The sequence below is a fragment of the Hyalella azteca genome, unplaced genomic scaffold (genome assembly GCF_000764305.2).
Source record: "Hyalella azteca isolate HAZT.00-mixed unplaced genomic scaffold, Hazt_2.0.2 contig8729, whole genome shotgun sequence".
NCBI lineage: Eukaryota > Metazoa > Arthropoda > Malacostraca > Amphipoda > Hyalellidae > Hyalella > Hyalella azteca.
In genome coordinates, this window is record NW_025938814.1 from 205369 (window position 1) to 221529 (window position 16161).

General features: G+C 39.4%; 2 protein-coding genes across 4 annotated transcripts in view; one reads left to right on the plus strand and one right to left on the minus strand.

The window, feature by feature from the left end:
* Positions 1-10454, plus strand: part of LOC108675008 — a 38708-nt gene extending 28254 nt beyond the window's left edge. For all 3 annotated transcript variants that reach the window (XM_047881730.1, XM_018163000.2, XM_047881729.1), the window contains exons 4-7: positions 6651-7205; positions 7400-7563; positions 7848-9545; positions 9827-10454. In XM_047881730.1, the coding sequence (XP_047737686.1) occupies positions 6651-7205; positions 7400-7563; positions 7848-9545; positions 9827-10042 (2633 nt within the window). In that variant the 3' untranslated portion in view covers positions 10043-10454. The remainder of the gene's footprint in view (positions 1-6650; positions 7206-7399; positions 7564-7847; positions 9546-9826) is intronic.
* On the minus strand, positions 10282-15366 carry LOC108675009 (UPF0687 protein C20orf27 homolog). The gene is made up of 4 exons (XM_018163001.2): positions 14721-15366; positions 12989-13096; positions 12589-12724; positions 10282-11291 (listed from the first exon to the last, which is right to left on the minus strand). The coding sequence occupies exons 2-4, from the start codon at positions 13061-13063 to the stop codon at positions 11191-11193; spliced, it is 312 nt and encodes a 103-aa protein (XP_018018490.1). The 5' UTR covers positions 13064-13096; positions 14721-15366; the 3' UTR covers positions 10282-11190.
* Positions 15367-16161: the final 795 nt, after the last annotated feature.

Genomic DNA, 16161 nt, shown 5'->3' on the forward strand with positions numbered 1-16161 from the left:
ACATCGCAAATTTCGAGAGACGAAAGATGGGTGCCACACATATTAGAATTTGTACGTCATTCCTTCACAAATTATGTATTCAATAAACATAAAAATATCTACTATAATTAACTTTTTGTATATGTAATCAATCATGTACATGACGTATTCTTTCGCGGCTGAAGTTCACTTATGAAATTAGTCAGTTTAATTGAGTGTTTGAAGTTGATTACATCCTTGTTTCCTTGTTCAGTGACCAGGAAATATTTGCTCGATGCTCTCCTACCCACGCAAATGAGCGACTATATTTCTTCTGACAAAATTACATCCCTGCAAAACATGCGCTTGATGGACTGTGAAGCCATTTATGGAGATGTTGTGAGGATTTTTACCTCGCATTAAGTTTATGCTAATTCTCATATTTTATGCAGGTCATATAAGAGTTATTTTCTTCTGAAAAATTGAATAATTTGGTTCTTACCATAACTTAAAAAATGATATATGATATGAGGTAAACTTTAAGAGGTTGAATGAATTAATTAATTATCAACTTTACAGTCCACACCGACCGTAACTCATATATACGCTCTCACCAAAGCTTGTCATGTGAGCAATGCCTTTAAGTGATGAGTCTTTGGAGCTCAAAACTTATCCAATTGAAGCTATTTATCTTCCTTCGTTGATTGTTTGGCCTCAGGCGGCGCTAAGTCCTGATATTACGGCTGGCAATAACGAGTAAGGGGCTGGAGGGCGAGCCTGTTAAGTGCCTCAGTCAGCGTCTGTGAAGGGGGCGACACGCAAGCCTATTTAGAAATGTCATGCTCTGAGACTTTCATCAATTGGCAAGACCATTCACTTACTGCATTAGATGTTAATTGAATCAATTTGTTACTCATAGCTCTATTATCTTAATTTTCGTTTCTTCTAATATTTCACCTAATATTCTGATCCAGAATATTAGTTGGCAAAATTTGATTCAAACCAAGTCGGCTGTTTGCTAGCTTGTTATTATTAGCCGACCAAACATCGTATTCGCCATTTAGTTATTTCCTACAATTATGGCGTCAAAAAAAAAAGGCGACGGATGAAAATTACGTTCTACCTAACTATTTTTGGGTTGCAATAAAAAATTTCTGCCAAATTTGTTCTCTTCCTGACAGAATAAACTACACTCGCGTCAATCTAGGTTCACATCAACTATATTTTCCAGCAATCCGGCATATATCTTGGCTAGTCAGATCTTATCCTTGATCCTATCTTTCTTGCTTGTCTGTCATTATCAACAGCAGGAATAGCCGGTAATTGTTACTAAGATATTTCTGGTTTGTTGGCGTTGATGCTGCGCAAGATTCGTATTTTGAGGCTCGCAATTCAACATCGTAGTATGCAGCATTTTCATATGAAATAGATTTTTATTGTTTAACCAATGATATAACCTAGCGTGTTAAATTATATTTTAATTGCTAGGTTCAATATTTAGTTAGTGCGTAATAAGAATTAATGGAAACAAGTTAGCAGTTTTAAGATTGTTTTCAATTTTGCTTCAGCATCAACTCTGGTATGTTTGTAACATGCAAAATTATTTTCCCTATGTTCTAGCTCCTATTTTAAACTTAAGTTGTAAACAATACATGGCATTTTCGTGTGGCAGCTCGTACTTTGGCAGCTCGTAGAGCTTTGTTGCAGCTCGTACATTGTTTGAGCAAGAGTCAAGAGTCGTGGGCTCCTGGAAGATTTTAGCAGCATGGAGATCGCGCATCTGGCGATGTTCCAGCTGCTGAATCGGCAGCCAATTCTTGGAACTTGTGGCCCTGAAACATTATATAGATCGACTGCTGTTGGGGATGCCACATTTGGCGGTTACGTATTGTACTGTTCTTGCGATGGATATTTCATTGTTCCTAAATACTGCAGGTGTAGTATAACCAGTTGCGCTAATTTTTTCACGAGAGCTTCGCTTAACAACGCATTGTGATGCGTCCATGCACTACAACACATTGGCTCCTATACTGTTTTTAATATTAATTTTACCAAATATATCTGAGTCCAAATGAAGATAACTCATTTGGCAGCCCTAACACTAAAGAACCGCGTACGTCTGTGCCTAAATGAATGTTGAAGTGATGTACATCGTCCAGTCGAGTAACGAGTTTCATGTCTGCTGTTTTTGCAGCATTGAAACTTCGTGTATAGCCGACAATTCAACGCCTCAGGTCAGGCTTACAGCTCTTAACAGTTATTCGTGTGGAATGCTCAACGCTTTGATGCGCCATAAATTATCATCAAATGAAATTAAATGTGATCAGATTTTTACCAATTATGTGATTATTTCTCGGCTATTGAAAGTACGTTAGAATCACGGTTCATATAAAATGTTTGTAACTTTCAGACGGTTTTTGGTGAACCTGTGACACTAAGAAAGTTCACTTCTGACGTTCGTGGAAAATATATGCCGGCGGTACTCAATGGCGCTTGGTCTGTTTCCATGAAGCTTCTCGCTCTAAAAGATTCATTATAATTTTTCCAAGAAACAAGGCATATCGCCTCCAATGAATCGGAAATATAATGGACACTCACTCGTACATCAGTTGGTTGAAGATCACGGGTACTACGTATGTCTATAGATTTCTTCTTATATGTCGGCAACATCTATTTATGCCACGCCAGTCGGTTGTATTCCCTTGGATTAAATGGCGTAAAAAGTGCTTGCTGACCCGACATGCGGAGAGAGCCTCGATCGCGTTCTCGCGTTATTCCGGTGCTACGGCTAGCTGCATCATAAGAAATGCGTGCTGAAAAAATCAGCATAGCGTCGATGCGCTTTTTCGTGTACACGCTGGCCGCGATTGCACGCGCTAGGTGACCCGTGACTTCATTGCTGCTGCACCGAAGCGACTAGGGTTTTTGTCGCATTTTGATCTGCCACAAGAAATACAATTTTGGAGAAACATTTTGCTGGACATTTTCAATGGTGCTGTGGCAACAGTCTTATACATTCGTTCATGTTCATGATGCTATTCGACGGGCTGAAGTTTTGTATGCGTTTTTATTTCTTCTTTGTTTATCGTAAGAGTTGTTGGAAAGATTGAAGTTTTTAGCAATTGGCGAGTATTTTTGGACTTGCTGCGTACGACAAAAATTACGAATGAATTTTGAAGTAAGTACCTATGTCAGTTTTATTGATTTCAACATTTTCGAAAATACTGATAAACCATCTAAGTCGCATGTCATGAAAATTCTTCCACAAGTATTTTATGTAATGTTTACTTATCAATATATTATATATACTTGCTTCCATCTCCTTATCTGAAGTGCGAATCGCAATTCTTAAGTTCTGGTTATAATTATTCCAAAGTTTACATAAATTTTTTAGGCCAGGAACTAACTTGGACGACTAAAAACGTGGATTTTGCTCGTGTTTGGTGACGCGACGATCAGTGCAGCATGTGCGGAACAACCTAGTCGTTCCGGCGTGCTTGAGTGCTCTGGCGTAACGGACTCCCTGTTTTGGAAAAGTGCGGGCGGGCTCAAGCTAACCGCACTTCCTAGCTCTGCACTTCACTGCAACGTGCAATTACGTTGACTATTTTCGTCTAGGGTGGCCATTTTTACTGAAAATCTGAATAACGATGTGCTGACTTGATTTATTTTCTCATTTGAATCGAGTTATATTGAGTTGGAGTTTTTGAAGTTTTATTTAATTTTATGTCGCGATTACCTCATTAGTCGAAATTTTTTTTTCCAGACTTCGTCTTTCCACAGTAACAAGAGATAGAAAAATATCTTGTTTTGTGTAGTGCACTTAACAAAAGACATTAAAGTTTTGTATTAAGGATGGCAACGAAAAACCACGTTCATGTTGATCATTAGGAATTGCCGTGTACAAATAACTTTACCGTGGTTCAATTTATTTATGGTTCAATTATAGGATCTGATTGCCCGTGTTCGGAGCCGTTGATGATCCTCAAGTAAAGAACTACACCAGAAGCGGAACTGGCGATTCGCTTGACTTTTTCTTACTTGTACTGCAGATATTAGTTTTCTTGGAAATCAGTAGAAATTATGTATAAACAAAATTTCCCAAGCTCAAACTGAGCACCACATATTGGCAAAATGCAGCCATAACTGTGAAGTTGATATTTTAACTTTTTTCATAGTAAAACTGCAGAAAATTCTGTCAATCCAATGCAACTAATTGTGCTTTGAATTTTTACAAAGTATCTTCTTGTATTATAAATTAAAACGGCTTCATTAATACGAAGCCCATTCGTTGAATCAACTATTACGTAATTATAGTGCAAAGCGACGTGTTTACTGTGCTTTGTAGCTAAATTCATTTTGGGTTTTATGGTGATTTTGCTCGTTAATTAGCTACGCGAAGCAAATCATCTTCTATCATATTTGTAGCATTGTTTCCGGTGTTAAAGCGAATGCCATTAATTAATGACAAATTTATTTCTGAATGATTTGATTAAAACTTGGAATATGTTCCGGATAATTTACAGGGGAATGCAGGTAACGGATTATTACATAAAATAATATATACGTATATGTTATGTGCTGTTATTTATTATATCGAGATTCATGATAAATATTCAAGCTATGTTGGTGCTAAGAGATTAATTGCGCCGAAAAATTTCGACATTCAAACATTTCACAAAACAAACGAATGAAACTTCCTAACTCTGTGCGTGATTTTGTTCACGCGGCCGTTCTGTTCGACGGCGATGACGAAGTTGATTGGATGCCGACAATGAGGGAAAAGCCTGACATCTAATTGGCTTTAGGCTCCCCCAGCCGGAGTCGTTGATTAAAAGGACGAGGGCGTTTATAGCACCAACTCAAAGAGCGATCCTAGCGTCGACTTGGTCAGCAGATGACAAGCCTGAACAGGACGGCATGGTAGCATCATCCGAAAATATTAACACGTTTGCCTTTCATTGTTGATTGATGATTTTTATAATGCTGAATTTGTGGGGACAAGCTAATAAATCGACCAGCTCATGCATTCAATAATGACGCATTCGAATAATTCAATTTTTACTATTTTCAATGGAGGTTCATAACCAAGCCTGATAATACCATGCAGAACTTCGCGTTATGACTCCCGTTGAAGATACGGTCTGTGATCATTTTTGAGAATGCAATCCCTGGTCAGCATATAATAAACTGGGAACTGGATCGCTCTGGCTGTCTCACAGATCGGCCGACGCCAAGGCGTTGAATGCACAATTAAGTCTTTGACCGCAATACCGCTTACTCTGAGAGCGTCTAGCGTTCTCGGTATAAAGATAATTGAACTCCTGGAAAAATATTTTTTTGCAAGTTTTTTTTTATCTTTCGTCTTATGGATTTTATACATTGTAAATACGCTTGGAAAGTTTTATAGTTCTATTTTAAATCGACAATAAATTTTGCTCGATCGCACAATATTAAAGTTTATGATAATTTTCGACGAAGTCTACTGAACGTACCTATAATAGTACTTTCGAAAACGGTCGCTGTGATGTTGACTACAATTTTTGTTTCAGTACGAAAAATATTTCTGTTTAATAAGGGCTATCACATTCCCAGGATAAATTGAAAACTTAATATCTAGGGACGACCCCATTGCTCAACATATTACACTCAATACTGACGCGCGTGCGAGCTAATATTAAGTCCATAAAATGCACACCCTACGAACCGTTCCGGAGGGATAAAAACTGGACAAAACTGCATGGAAGTTGCGCTCCTTTAAAAATACACGATCAGCGTGCATCGGTTGCGTTATTTGGACCATTGAATTGAAGACGCTCCTTCCTATGCTTGTAAGGTTTTGCGTTTAACTGTTATGAGAACGTAGTTTCAGTGAAACGTCTTGCCAGACGCTAATGTGAAAAGTTTTTTCACCTCGGCCCAGGAGATACCAAGCATAGATTTTCACAATGAAGAATTGGTCAATCATCTTGTTTACTTATTTTGCGCTATATTTTGGATATGTAATTTTGCTGCAGATCAGCGAATACTGTGATTTTTGGTGGCCTGCTATTTAGTATTATGGATGCGTCTTGAAATTATCGTTTATTTATTCTGTGCCAGACCTTGGTTATTTATTTCTACTTTGGATCAACGCCTACTTTGATTTTTGTTGGCGTGCTTTCTAGTATTGTTGATGCGCCTGAGATCAGGGAGTGCTGACGCAGCTGCTTGGCGTGCGTGTGTTTCTCCCGTGGGGAGGTGCCGGCAAATCCAATCAATTACGACGGGGAGCTGGGTGGACCGGCTGCGTTGTTAGAGCAACGTCTTCTGCGGGAAGAACAACTTCCAGAAATTTGTCCTTTTGTATCTTTTAAATCTTTTTAAACAAAAAATATCGTATATAAAATTTTGCGTGTCTGCAAAAACTTTCAGAATTTTACTGCACATGCAGCCCTTAGGCTTCCCAGCAATATTCTATTGACTAGAATTAGATTGCATGTCAAACGCCTAAGTAACTATGATGAATAATTTTCCAATGTGCATTGTCTGCACTGATACGCTTTCTCTTCTTATCTCAAGTTGCGTCCAACTTGGATATTTTATATCGAGAATTATGCAATTCCAAATTACACGCGTAATTTAGCGTTGTACAAGTAATTTTACGCAACATTTCAATAGCGTGAACATTGATTTTTCTTTTCTGTTTCCAGGAGAAGTGAGCGGGTGCCGCATTACTCCCGTGCAGAAGGGGCAGTTCACTCCCCTGGGCCCAGCTTTATGCTGGGTTTTGCACGCTGAAGGAGGCAGCAACGTCTCCATGAGAGACTTGCGCGACGCGTTGATACACCACTTCCCGTCTCTCATCCCGCCTGATGAGGAAACTACACACGCCGCGTTAACGGAATTAATCAAACAGCGGAGAATTTTCCACGCAGGCAAAGGATATTCTTTAGTTACTCCTGGGACGTATGGCCATAGCGCCACTCTCCCGGATTTTGCTCACCATCCGCCTTTTCGGCTCATGACTACGAGCGAAGCTCTGACCCGAGCCCATGGCGCCGCTGAAGTTATTCCTGCTGGTTCTATCACCCACGCGGCCGTGCAAACTGATCTCGCTGACCTGCTTACCCATCACAACCATCCTGCGCCTGACGATGGCGATGCTCGAGCGGCATCCCTGAGGTCTGGCAAACTAGGAACGTTTGTGTCGACTACTGCAATAGCCACTTACTTCGGCAAAGACCTCACCGATATAAGTGTTAGAGGTAAGTAAAAACGTTAGCTAGGAGAAGAATAATTAGATGTCTGCTTACCTGCTGATTACCGTCTCATTAATAGTTATTATATATTGAATTTCCTTTGGTTATTTCTCACAAAACGAGTAAATATTTATCATGTTTAAGGTATGATCTCTTTGAACGTTAGGACTTCTTACGTTTATCTTTCATTGGCTGAGCAGTGGACCGCAGCGGCTCGATGCTGAGCAAACTACTGCGAGTTTCGAGCCCTCGTATGGGCAGCTTCTCGGCTCAGTTCCCGCCCCCTGAGTGGAGCAGAGCGAACACTTGCCAACGGCACGGACATTGTCGGGCCACACAGACGCCTCTAGTGACGCAGCTAGCGGTGAGGTTTTCTCTTACGGCCTATTATTATAGGCCTATCGAGATACAAAATATTTGCGCAGTCACATGATTTCCATGACATTAAATTTTACGCTTACAAACTTTTTGCGTGTAGCTAGGATATTTATAAACTGCAAATTGCGAGGCAAGTGACTGCAAAGAATGTTTTCGCTTGACACTTTTTGATTTGACATTGAGATGATTTTTCATCAAATTGTGGTTCGTCTCGAAAACTTTCAGTGAATCAATTCAATAATTCTGTACTAAAACGCGTCAACTCTACAGGCGGCTCCTGAAGACACTGCGACGGCCTCGTCCCAGTGGGTATCCCGATCTTCGTCCCTGCCTCGTCGTCACGCACGACCCTTGTCTTCCACGTTCCACGCCGCCCCCGAGGTCCTGTCGAATGGACCGTCCCCGTCACATCGTCACCGCCATCGATCTCCGTCCCCATCTCACGCACTGCAGGGAGGATGCACCTCCCACAACGCAGCGTACTCCAACCCTTACCAGAACATGGCTCTTCATAATCAGCATAATAAGCAACAACAGGATGAGTTTGCATGCAACAAGCAAGCGCTTCACGGTAATTACTCTATTTATGGTTACGCGATAGACGGCCTCCCGCCAAGACCTCCTATTCCTTCTTCTATTCATTACGACTTTATGCACAGAAGAACCTTAAGTGCCAGTCCACGCCGTATGGTGGGAGCCTTGCAGCAGAACGCTATTAGCAACCACCATGTGCATCACGCAAGCCCTCAGCGAAGGGAAGGTTCTCGTACGCTCCCCTTGAATAGTTCAATTCCTGCAGCTCCCGAGGGTGGCTCAAGCAGACACGCCCTCAGCAGCTCTCATGACGCTGTGTATGAGCCCCAAGCGAGCAAGCATGACCATGTCCAGCAACATCACACTAACGCTCATCCTGCTCAAGCTATTCCGTTTCTGGCACATCGAATCAAACCCCAAGTACCTGATGGTAGCCCTAACAGGCCAGGCGTCACTAGTCCTTATAAAACTTCACATACTATTTATCAGTCTCCAAACCAACAGACTAAAACATACAATTTAAACACTTCTATGACTGATCACATGGTTAGCAATCTATCATCGTCAATTGATTCAGGTATCTTGCCAGACCAACGTTCATCTCACCGCGATTCTTCTGAAGACAGGACTCGATCAGCGACAACTTCCGAGGATCAAAACTATTTGCTTGATTGTTCCGACGAATTTCTAATAATTGAAGTTACTAATGAGTCTCAAAAAACGTATCAGTCTCAGCTGGAAGTTCGTAGTCGGTCAGGAGATCGGAAAAGTTCAGAGAGAACACGTGCCGGTTCGCTTGAAAACGTTGAAGATAAAAATAAAATAGCTGATAAAATTAATAAGGGCGAAGTTGAAGCTGGTCGGGCAGGCCCCAGTAGAAATAAAAGCAGTGCAAGCAAGAGCAACACGTCTGATAAGAATTCGTGTTTCGGTAGCAGCCCTACAAAAATCGCTGGAGGAAATAAAACGGCAGCGAATAAGATGACAATGAAATACAACCGAGCTGCTCTTCAGTTAGATCTCGTTAATAGCCACACAAAACGAATGGCTGCTCAGCGTCAGGAGCCACATCCTCCTCCGATTCAAAATCTTAATAAATATAGTAAAACCTCTGCAAGAGATCTCACCACCAAAAATCTTGGGTACAAAGATACTAATAAATGTGATAAAAAAATGTACATAGCGAAACAACATGCAGGGGCACCATGCGAGAGGACATTAATGTATTCCCGGCACGCGAATAAAGATACAGGATCTCCCTCCAAAAATAATTTACCGAAGTCGAAGTTGGAAAATAAGGCCTCTGAGAAGAAAAAAGAAGGCAATATCGCCCCGGTAAAAAAAGTAGAGAGCAATAAAATAACTCAAAAGCCATGCAGCCCTTCAGCGCCATCCTCCAAGTCTCCGGTGCGAAATCTACTTGCAAAAAGCCCGGTAAGTTCAACTTTTCCCTTTTTCAATTGAGTGAGCAGTTGAAAAACGTATCCAAAATTCGGAAAAAGGACGCACTCTCGTATCTCTGTATCCTGTCATTTCAAAAAATGTATTAACGTGATTACCTGTATTCATCAATAGCTGCAATGGCATCACTGATCTCACAATTTTAAATAGACCCTTGACATTGTTTCTATTTTCTCTATTATAACTATAAATGATAATATGCCAATATTGGAAGGACTGAAATTTTTCTCACGAAGTACTGTTCCGTGACGCAGGTGCCAGCCGTTGAGACTGTGGGCGCAGGCGACAACAACTCCGTCAGGACGTATCCCAGTTTATCGGAGCTGAATTTCAGCTCACTGGCCGCCCAAAAAATACTGCGCGGCGTCAGCATCAACAGCATTGACACGCTCCTGGAAGTAAACATCGCTGCGGGCGAAGTAGCAAAACCCCAGGAGCCCGTCACAAACACTGACTTTGGATACCTCTGATGCTTCCGCGTCTCTAGCCACACAGGGCGAATCGATGCCTAGAACAGACTTCATTTTAGTTCGGGCAAAAATAATCGGAGACAGTTGTAATTTAACCACATCGAGAGAGAGTACACCATGAATTTTTGCTGTGTACTTAACCTATTTTTCACAAGTGTTATTTATTTTAATCTGCCCTCTACTTCATTAGTTTTCACTTATTCTGTTATAGAATTCTCATCCGGGTTAACGAATTTGCCGAAAATTAAAAAGATATAATTACAGTTAACTTTAATCCTGGGTAGATCCGTAAAAAATACACAATTCCTTATAAATTAAATTACGAGTAAATGTATACGGTGTGTAAATGTAGTAAATAAACTGAAGAGCTGTACATATTATGATGTAAATTCTCTTCAAATACAATTGATATGATATTAATCAACTCGTACCATCTTCTCCTTTCATGACTACTTCCCACTGGACTATTTTTGCATTTGTTCACCCTAAATTAGCCTAAAGCAAACAAGATTTATCGATACTTACTAAAATACCGTAGTGATCCGTCCTACTGGCTACTTAAAATCACCCATACATAAGCTCTTTAACGGTATTTGATAGTACTTATAACTTCTTGTTTGTTACGTTCATGAGTATTGTACCGAGAGTTCGATGAAAAACATCACAGTAGGAGAATAGAACGAATATCTCAGAGCCTGCATAGAGTGAGAATTTACAATTATTATTCTCTTATTATCACTAGACGACGTATTTGCTGCAACACATTCCTGCCTCACTTAACACTTAAATCTGTTGTCTGACGCTCGAATATCTGTTAAAAACTGCTGCACATTTTTTCCAAGAAGGCCTGAAAAATATTCGTCGTTCAAAAATATCCTAAAGTTGCATCTACCTCACATTGAGGCGAGGACAGAACTCACGTGATAACCAAGCGCGATACGTGACCAGGGAAGCCTATATAACAACTATATTGACTGACACGCATTTATAGGGTGATTGCCTTTTATCACTATTCAGCAGCTTCAAAATTGAATTCACTCGCTAAAGTTTGATGCTTTAGGAAAACAAGATACTCAACTAGCAAGAAATTAATTATTCTAAAATGTTTCGCGGTAGTCAACAAACAATACTCAATTCGCTCTGCGACATCAGTCAAAACCTTGCCAGTCCGACACTTCAGAGTCGGCCACCCGCTCCACACCAACAAGCCTCACTCCGCGCAGCAACGATGGCGTTCCCTGCCCAGGACCTGCGAATTACAGATGATTAAGTTTTTAAACAAGTTAGCGAAACTCGATTCAATCATATCTTGACCATTACTGAATTAATTTTTTTGTGAGTATTTTGCACATTGGGTATAACCCTCCAGGTAAATAACGTTGATTACGAGTTGTTTTCGTTGAAAGAACTTTTAATCAACGTTATTTCAACGTCGGATGCCTTCTGGAAATTGATTTTTACTGGAGGTATTATAGCGGAGACGAGATTTACAACAGATGTGAAGGTTCACACTGCAAATTGAAAACAAAGAGGAAGGTCTCTAAGCTGGGGAGGATGAAGCAGCATTAGCATCCTAGAGAGAAGAAGGTCTAAGAGAAGCTAGGTGAGAAGCAACAGAAGCGAGAAATCTCGTAAGATGTGTCACGGCATCGAAATCATCTCGCGAAACAGCAAGAAAATAAAAGGAATTTAACGTAGATAACTTGACGCTACAGCGTAGGCCTGGTACCAGTTAGCAAGTGAATCGTGATAGCTGGTGGCGTGCATAGGAACAATGCCTCCGGAAACTATCAAACCAATAGAATTTCTGATGAGCTATGACATGCACTGAAATGAAAGGGTTGTATTACTTAGGGCATGAAAGCAATGTTGAAATTGATATTAGCAAATTTAAGAATAAATACAAAATCTGGCAAGGTTAGTAAGGGTTGAGTATGATTCTTAAGATGCTAGAATTATGGTGATAATCTTATAATAAAGTACAATGAAAAATAATATTTAATGTAACAATATTTTTTAGTATTTGCCAAAAAAAACTCCTGCACATTTCTTGACAAACTCTTCTGCTCATTTTCTCACATGAAGCTCGTAACTATTGGCAATACCAGAAACTAAAAGGAAATATTGTTAAAGCAGTACCGGTAGGTATAAATAAGGCATTCATCGGAATAATCATAGACCAAAATTTGTCGAACTATCTAAATATAATCTGAAATATGTTGCATCATAAAATGTGGGAACCAAATTAAAACTCCATATATATGGAAGAAGCTATATACCCATTTCTCATTAAATTGGATCTTCTATTGTTACACATAAGGAAACAGTAAACTGTGACTGAATGAATATTATATAAGAACGAATTTTCAAGTGTCATCCATTAGTAGTCTCGGCGAAAGTGACCTCCTTGGGTTTTACCTGACTTAACCGAAAGGAAAACCTCACCTTCGGCGCGAAGGCGAGTTAAATGACTATGTTTTTAGTTCAATTTCGCGGGCTTACGCCCACGAAATAGGTTCGATTTCGGCGCACTGAACAAGTCCTACCTAGCACCCTGGCATTGAAGGTGATGATGATGTTGTCTTCAGCTCCAAGAAGCACGAGCTTCTCGCGCAATAGCTTGGTCTTGTGAGGGAGAAGCTCCAGTGTTACAAGGAGTTCTTTTTCACACTCGCTTGAAACCTAAGAAGAAAATAAATCAAGCATCATTTTATTGCAAACATATTGAAAAAATTATTCATAAATAAACTATATTGTTTATCATTTTATAAGCCTTTCAAAATTCATTTGAAATGCACTCTTTCAGAGTTTGGATCACCTTGATGATTCAAATAATTTAAATTATGACTATAGGTATCAGTTCATATAAAATTGTTGATTGTAGCTCAACTCTCCAATAACAGTAATTTTTCAAGATAAATTATTCACAAATTAAGTGAATCCTACCTCCACTTCAAATCTTTTGACCACAAGGCTGGGCTGTGGAGAAGCTTTGTACTGCGCAGCAGGCACCTTAAGCATTACGGGGAACTTCACCTCATAGCGGTGGTAGAGCTGCAAAATAATATCACTATAGACATCAATTTTGATAGAAGAAAACTCGTTTGGAATATCTATCTCCTAGAATGGAGAAATCATGTCCTCAAAATACGATGTACCATACATGGTGAACTAATATGCTAGGGAAATTGAAAAAATGTAAATGGATGTAATGCCATACATTGAACACACGGTAGAGTAAAATGCTACTAATGCTTTGTATTAGCAACTGTGATTTATTAGGGCCTTTAGGGGTGAGCAGCAGGTACTCGGTTTGCATCGACTATGTGAAACCATCAATACAAATATACAATCACAAAATGGTTGGGGAAAATCTGCCTAAAATGAATACCAATAACAGAGTTGAAGACCAATAACAAAATACTTGAACAACAAGAGATAGTTGAATTACAGGGTGATTCATGGAAACTTCCTGTTTTATATTTCCTTCCAAGTAGCCAGATGTCATATGAAAAGGGCAAGGATTATGTAATATGAAAGGCAAGGCCATGAAGTTTTGTGTCCTACCTAGTCAGTTGCCACTATGCATTGAACATGTGAGAAGCATGCATTTGGTGTTGAGGCATATACTTTTCTAACTAAAGGCCATTCCCTACTCGGTTACATATTTGTCCTTCAGGTCAGGTTCCTGGAAAGAAATTGATTGTTATGCGTGTGTCCCCACTTAGGGCAAGTAGAAGTGTGAATGCAAGAGGGCCTCTGGAGGTAAGCGGACTGCCACAACACCCGAAAACGCAGAGAGAGTTAGAGAGACATTTCTGCATTCTCCACAACTGCCTCATCTCCTTGAGAGGCGACCTTTTTGGCAGTCTCAACACCCCATTTTGGCTCCCCGTGATTTTCATCATGGGAATATCCTAAATCAATTGCTAACAATGACTGTCCAAGGACCCTACTTCATTTGAAGAACATATGCCAAGGCATTGCCAACATACTGTTCTCATCAATATGCTTCAGCAAGTTGAATGAAACTTCAAAAATTGATCAACTGATTGAGTGGTCATTTGTCCAATATCATCTTCAAAACCAAGTGTTACAAAAGTTCAGGTAATGCCTTTTTTCAATAAAATTATATTGTAATGATACATTCATTAGTTTTTTTGTATTGAGCTTTCAAATCAGGAAGTTTAAGCAAATCACCCTGTATTTCAGAAGTTATGCAACTTTATAGACTCAGAACTAGTGCATTTTGCATGGCAATGGGATCTGGCACTGCATGCATGTTCAGATTTAGCATGATTTAAATTATATGATAATGTATATTATATTATAACTTATATAAACAAAGTTTTCCCATTTTTAAGATGCAAATGGTTTTAATTGAAAAAGGAATCCAATTGACTTGTACCCATCTCATCAGCAAATCTCAACTTAACTGGAACAAGGTTGGCCACTTGGTATTCCACAGATAAATGGAATACCGTACATAAATGAAAGTTTTTGCATAACTAATTTAAACTAATGGGTAATGGATGGCAACCTCTGAATCTCATGTTATGTTAAGATTGTCTTAGGAAATCTGAATTTGAGTAGAAAACAGACAGGGCAAGTGGCAACTTTCAAATTATTCATAAAAAGAACATTTCCACACCTAAGCAAATCTAGGACTTTTGCATACCTGCAAAAATCCAATATGTGCTTGATAAGCTTGGTCATCTGTGCAAAGAACATTAACTGCAGAATGGCGCTCAGCTTCAGGATCAACAAGAAACTTGACATGTGCTGTGGGAAAATTATGAGTATATTATATGGTTATATTTTAAACTACAAATTAAATCCTAGGAGACAAGATAACATTGCAGAAGTTGAATGTGACAGTCAGCTGAGCTGAGGGCATATTTTCATGGTACTTTTACAACTTAAAATGGGCTCTAACTCTAAGAAGCCCACAGGAATCTCAGGGAAATTGGTAAAGGAAACTCATTCTCTGCAATTGGCATGGAAAACGGCACAGAAACACTATATACAGGGCCTTCAGGACTTGCAGCAATCAGTGCACACACAGAATGATGTACCGGCACTCTTCAATTCCTCATGGCACTCAGCATGTGAGCCATATGGCCATCATAGTTTTGAATCATATTGAATAATCAAACACAAAGAGCCAAGAGATTCGAAAGATTTTCAGAAAATTCTTTTGAATACCGAGTTGTTTTACACATTGCATCACTTATTGGCATTTACAAAATCCTTGTTGAGAACTTGAGACACAAAGAAAAAGATATTTGCTGCTTAGCTGTGATGCTTTCCATTTGCCAGTTGCCTCCTAGGTACGGTACTGTAATTAAAAAAATATTCATTTTTAAGCTGGCAGCTGCCTCCATAAAATTTTTACTATTTTTGGATAATGCAAAATTTATGCTAAGTAGGGTAAAAGCGGTATATTCCGTCATTGTGGGTAATTCTGTCACCTCTTTAGTTTTTCCTTTATATTAAGCTTTGTTTTAGTTCCATGCGTTTGTTAATAGTTGAAATGGTGATGTCATACATTTGCGCGTCGAACTAATGCCAAAACACTAGGTCTTGGCCATCTAGTGGGAAAATATTGAGATCCAAAGAGAGACGTTGCACGCTACCCAGTTAGATCATCGAAAAATGTGTCAAATTTGACAGTTGACCTTGCTCTACCAAATAGTGAATAACTGTTTGTATAGGAAGAATGTTATGGTTTGATACTTTTAAATACATCTGTGAACATGTTAGGAATCCTTTAAGTATACTTGTATTTGCTGATTTCAAGTGGTAAATAAATTAATAGATGATTAAGTTGAGAAATGGATTTAGACACATGAAAACTAATACCGTCATAACTTGAATTGGACACACACAGATCGTTCCAAGCTGTGTACAAAAATTAAAATTTGCTTAATTAAAAGCTTACCGTCAACCGGGGCTACTCGTGATAGGCGGGGCTACTCGGGACAGACCTATGACACGGCGTAAAACTGTTGTAGTAGCGAAACTAATTGGAATATCGCAAAACTAAAAATAGTGGCGTAAACGTAACTATTTTTCCTATCTATCTAGTATAAAGGAAGTCGAATAATACTACATTTACT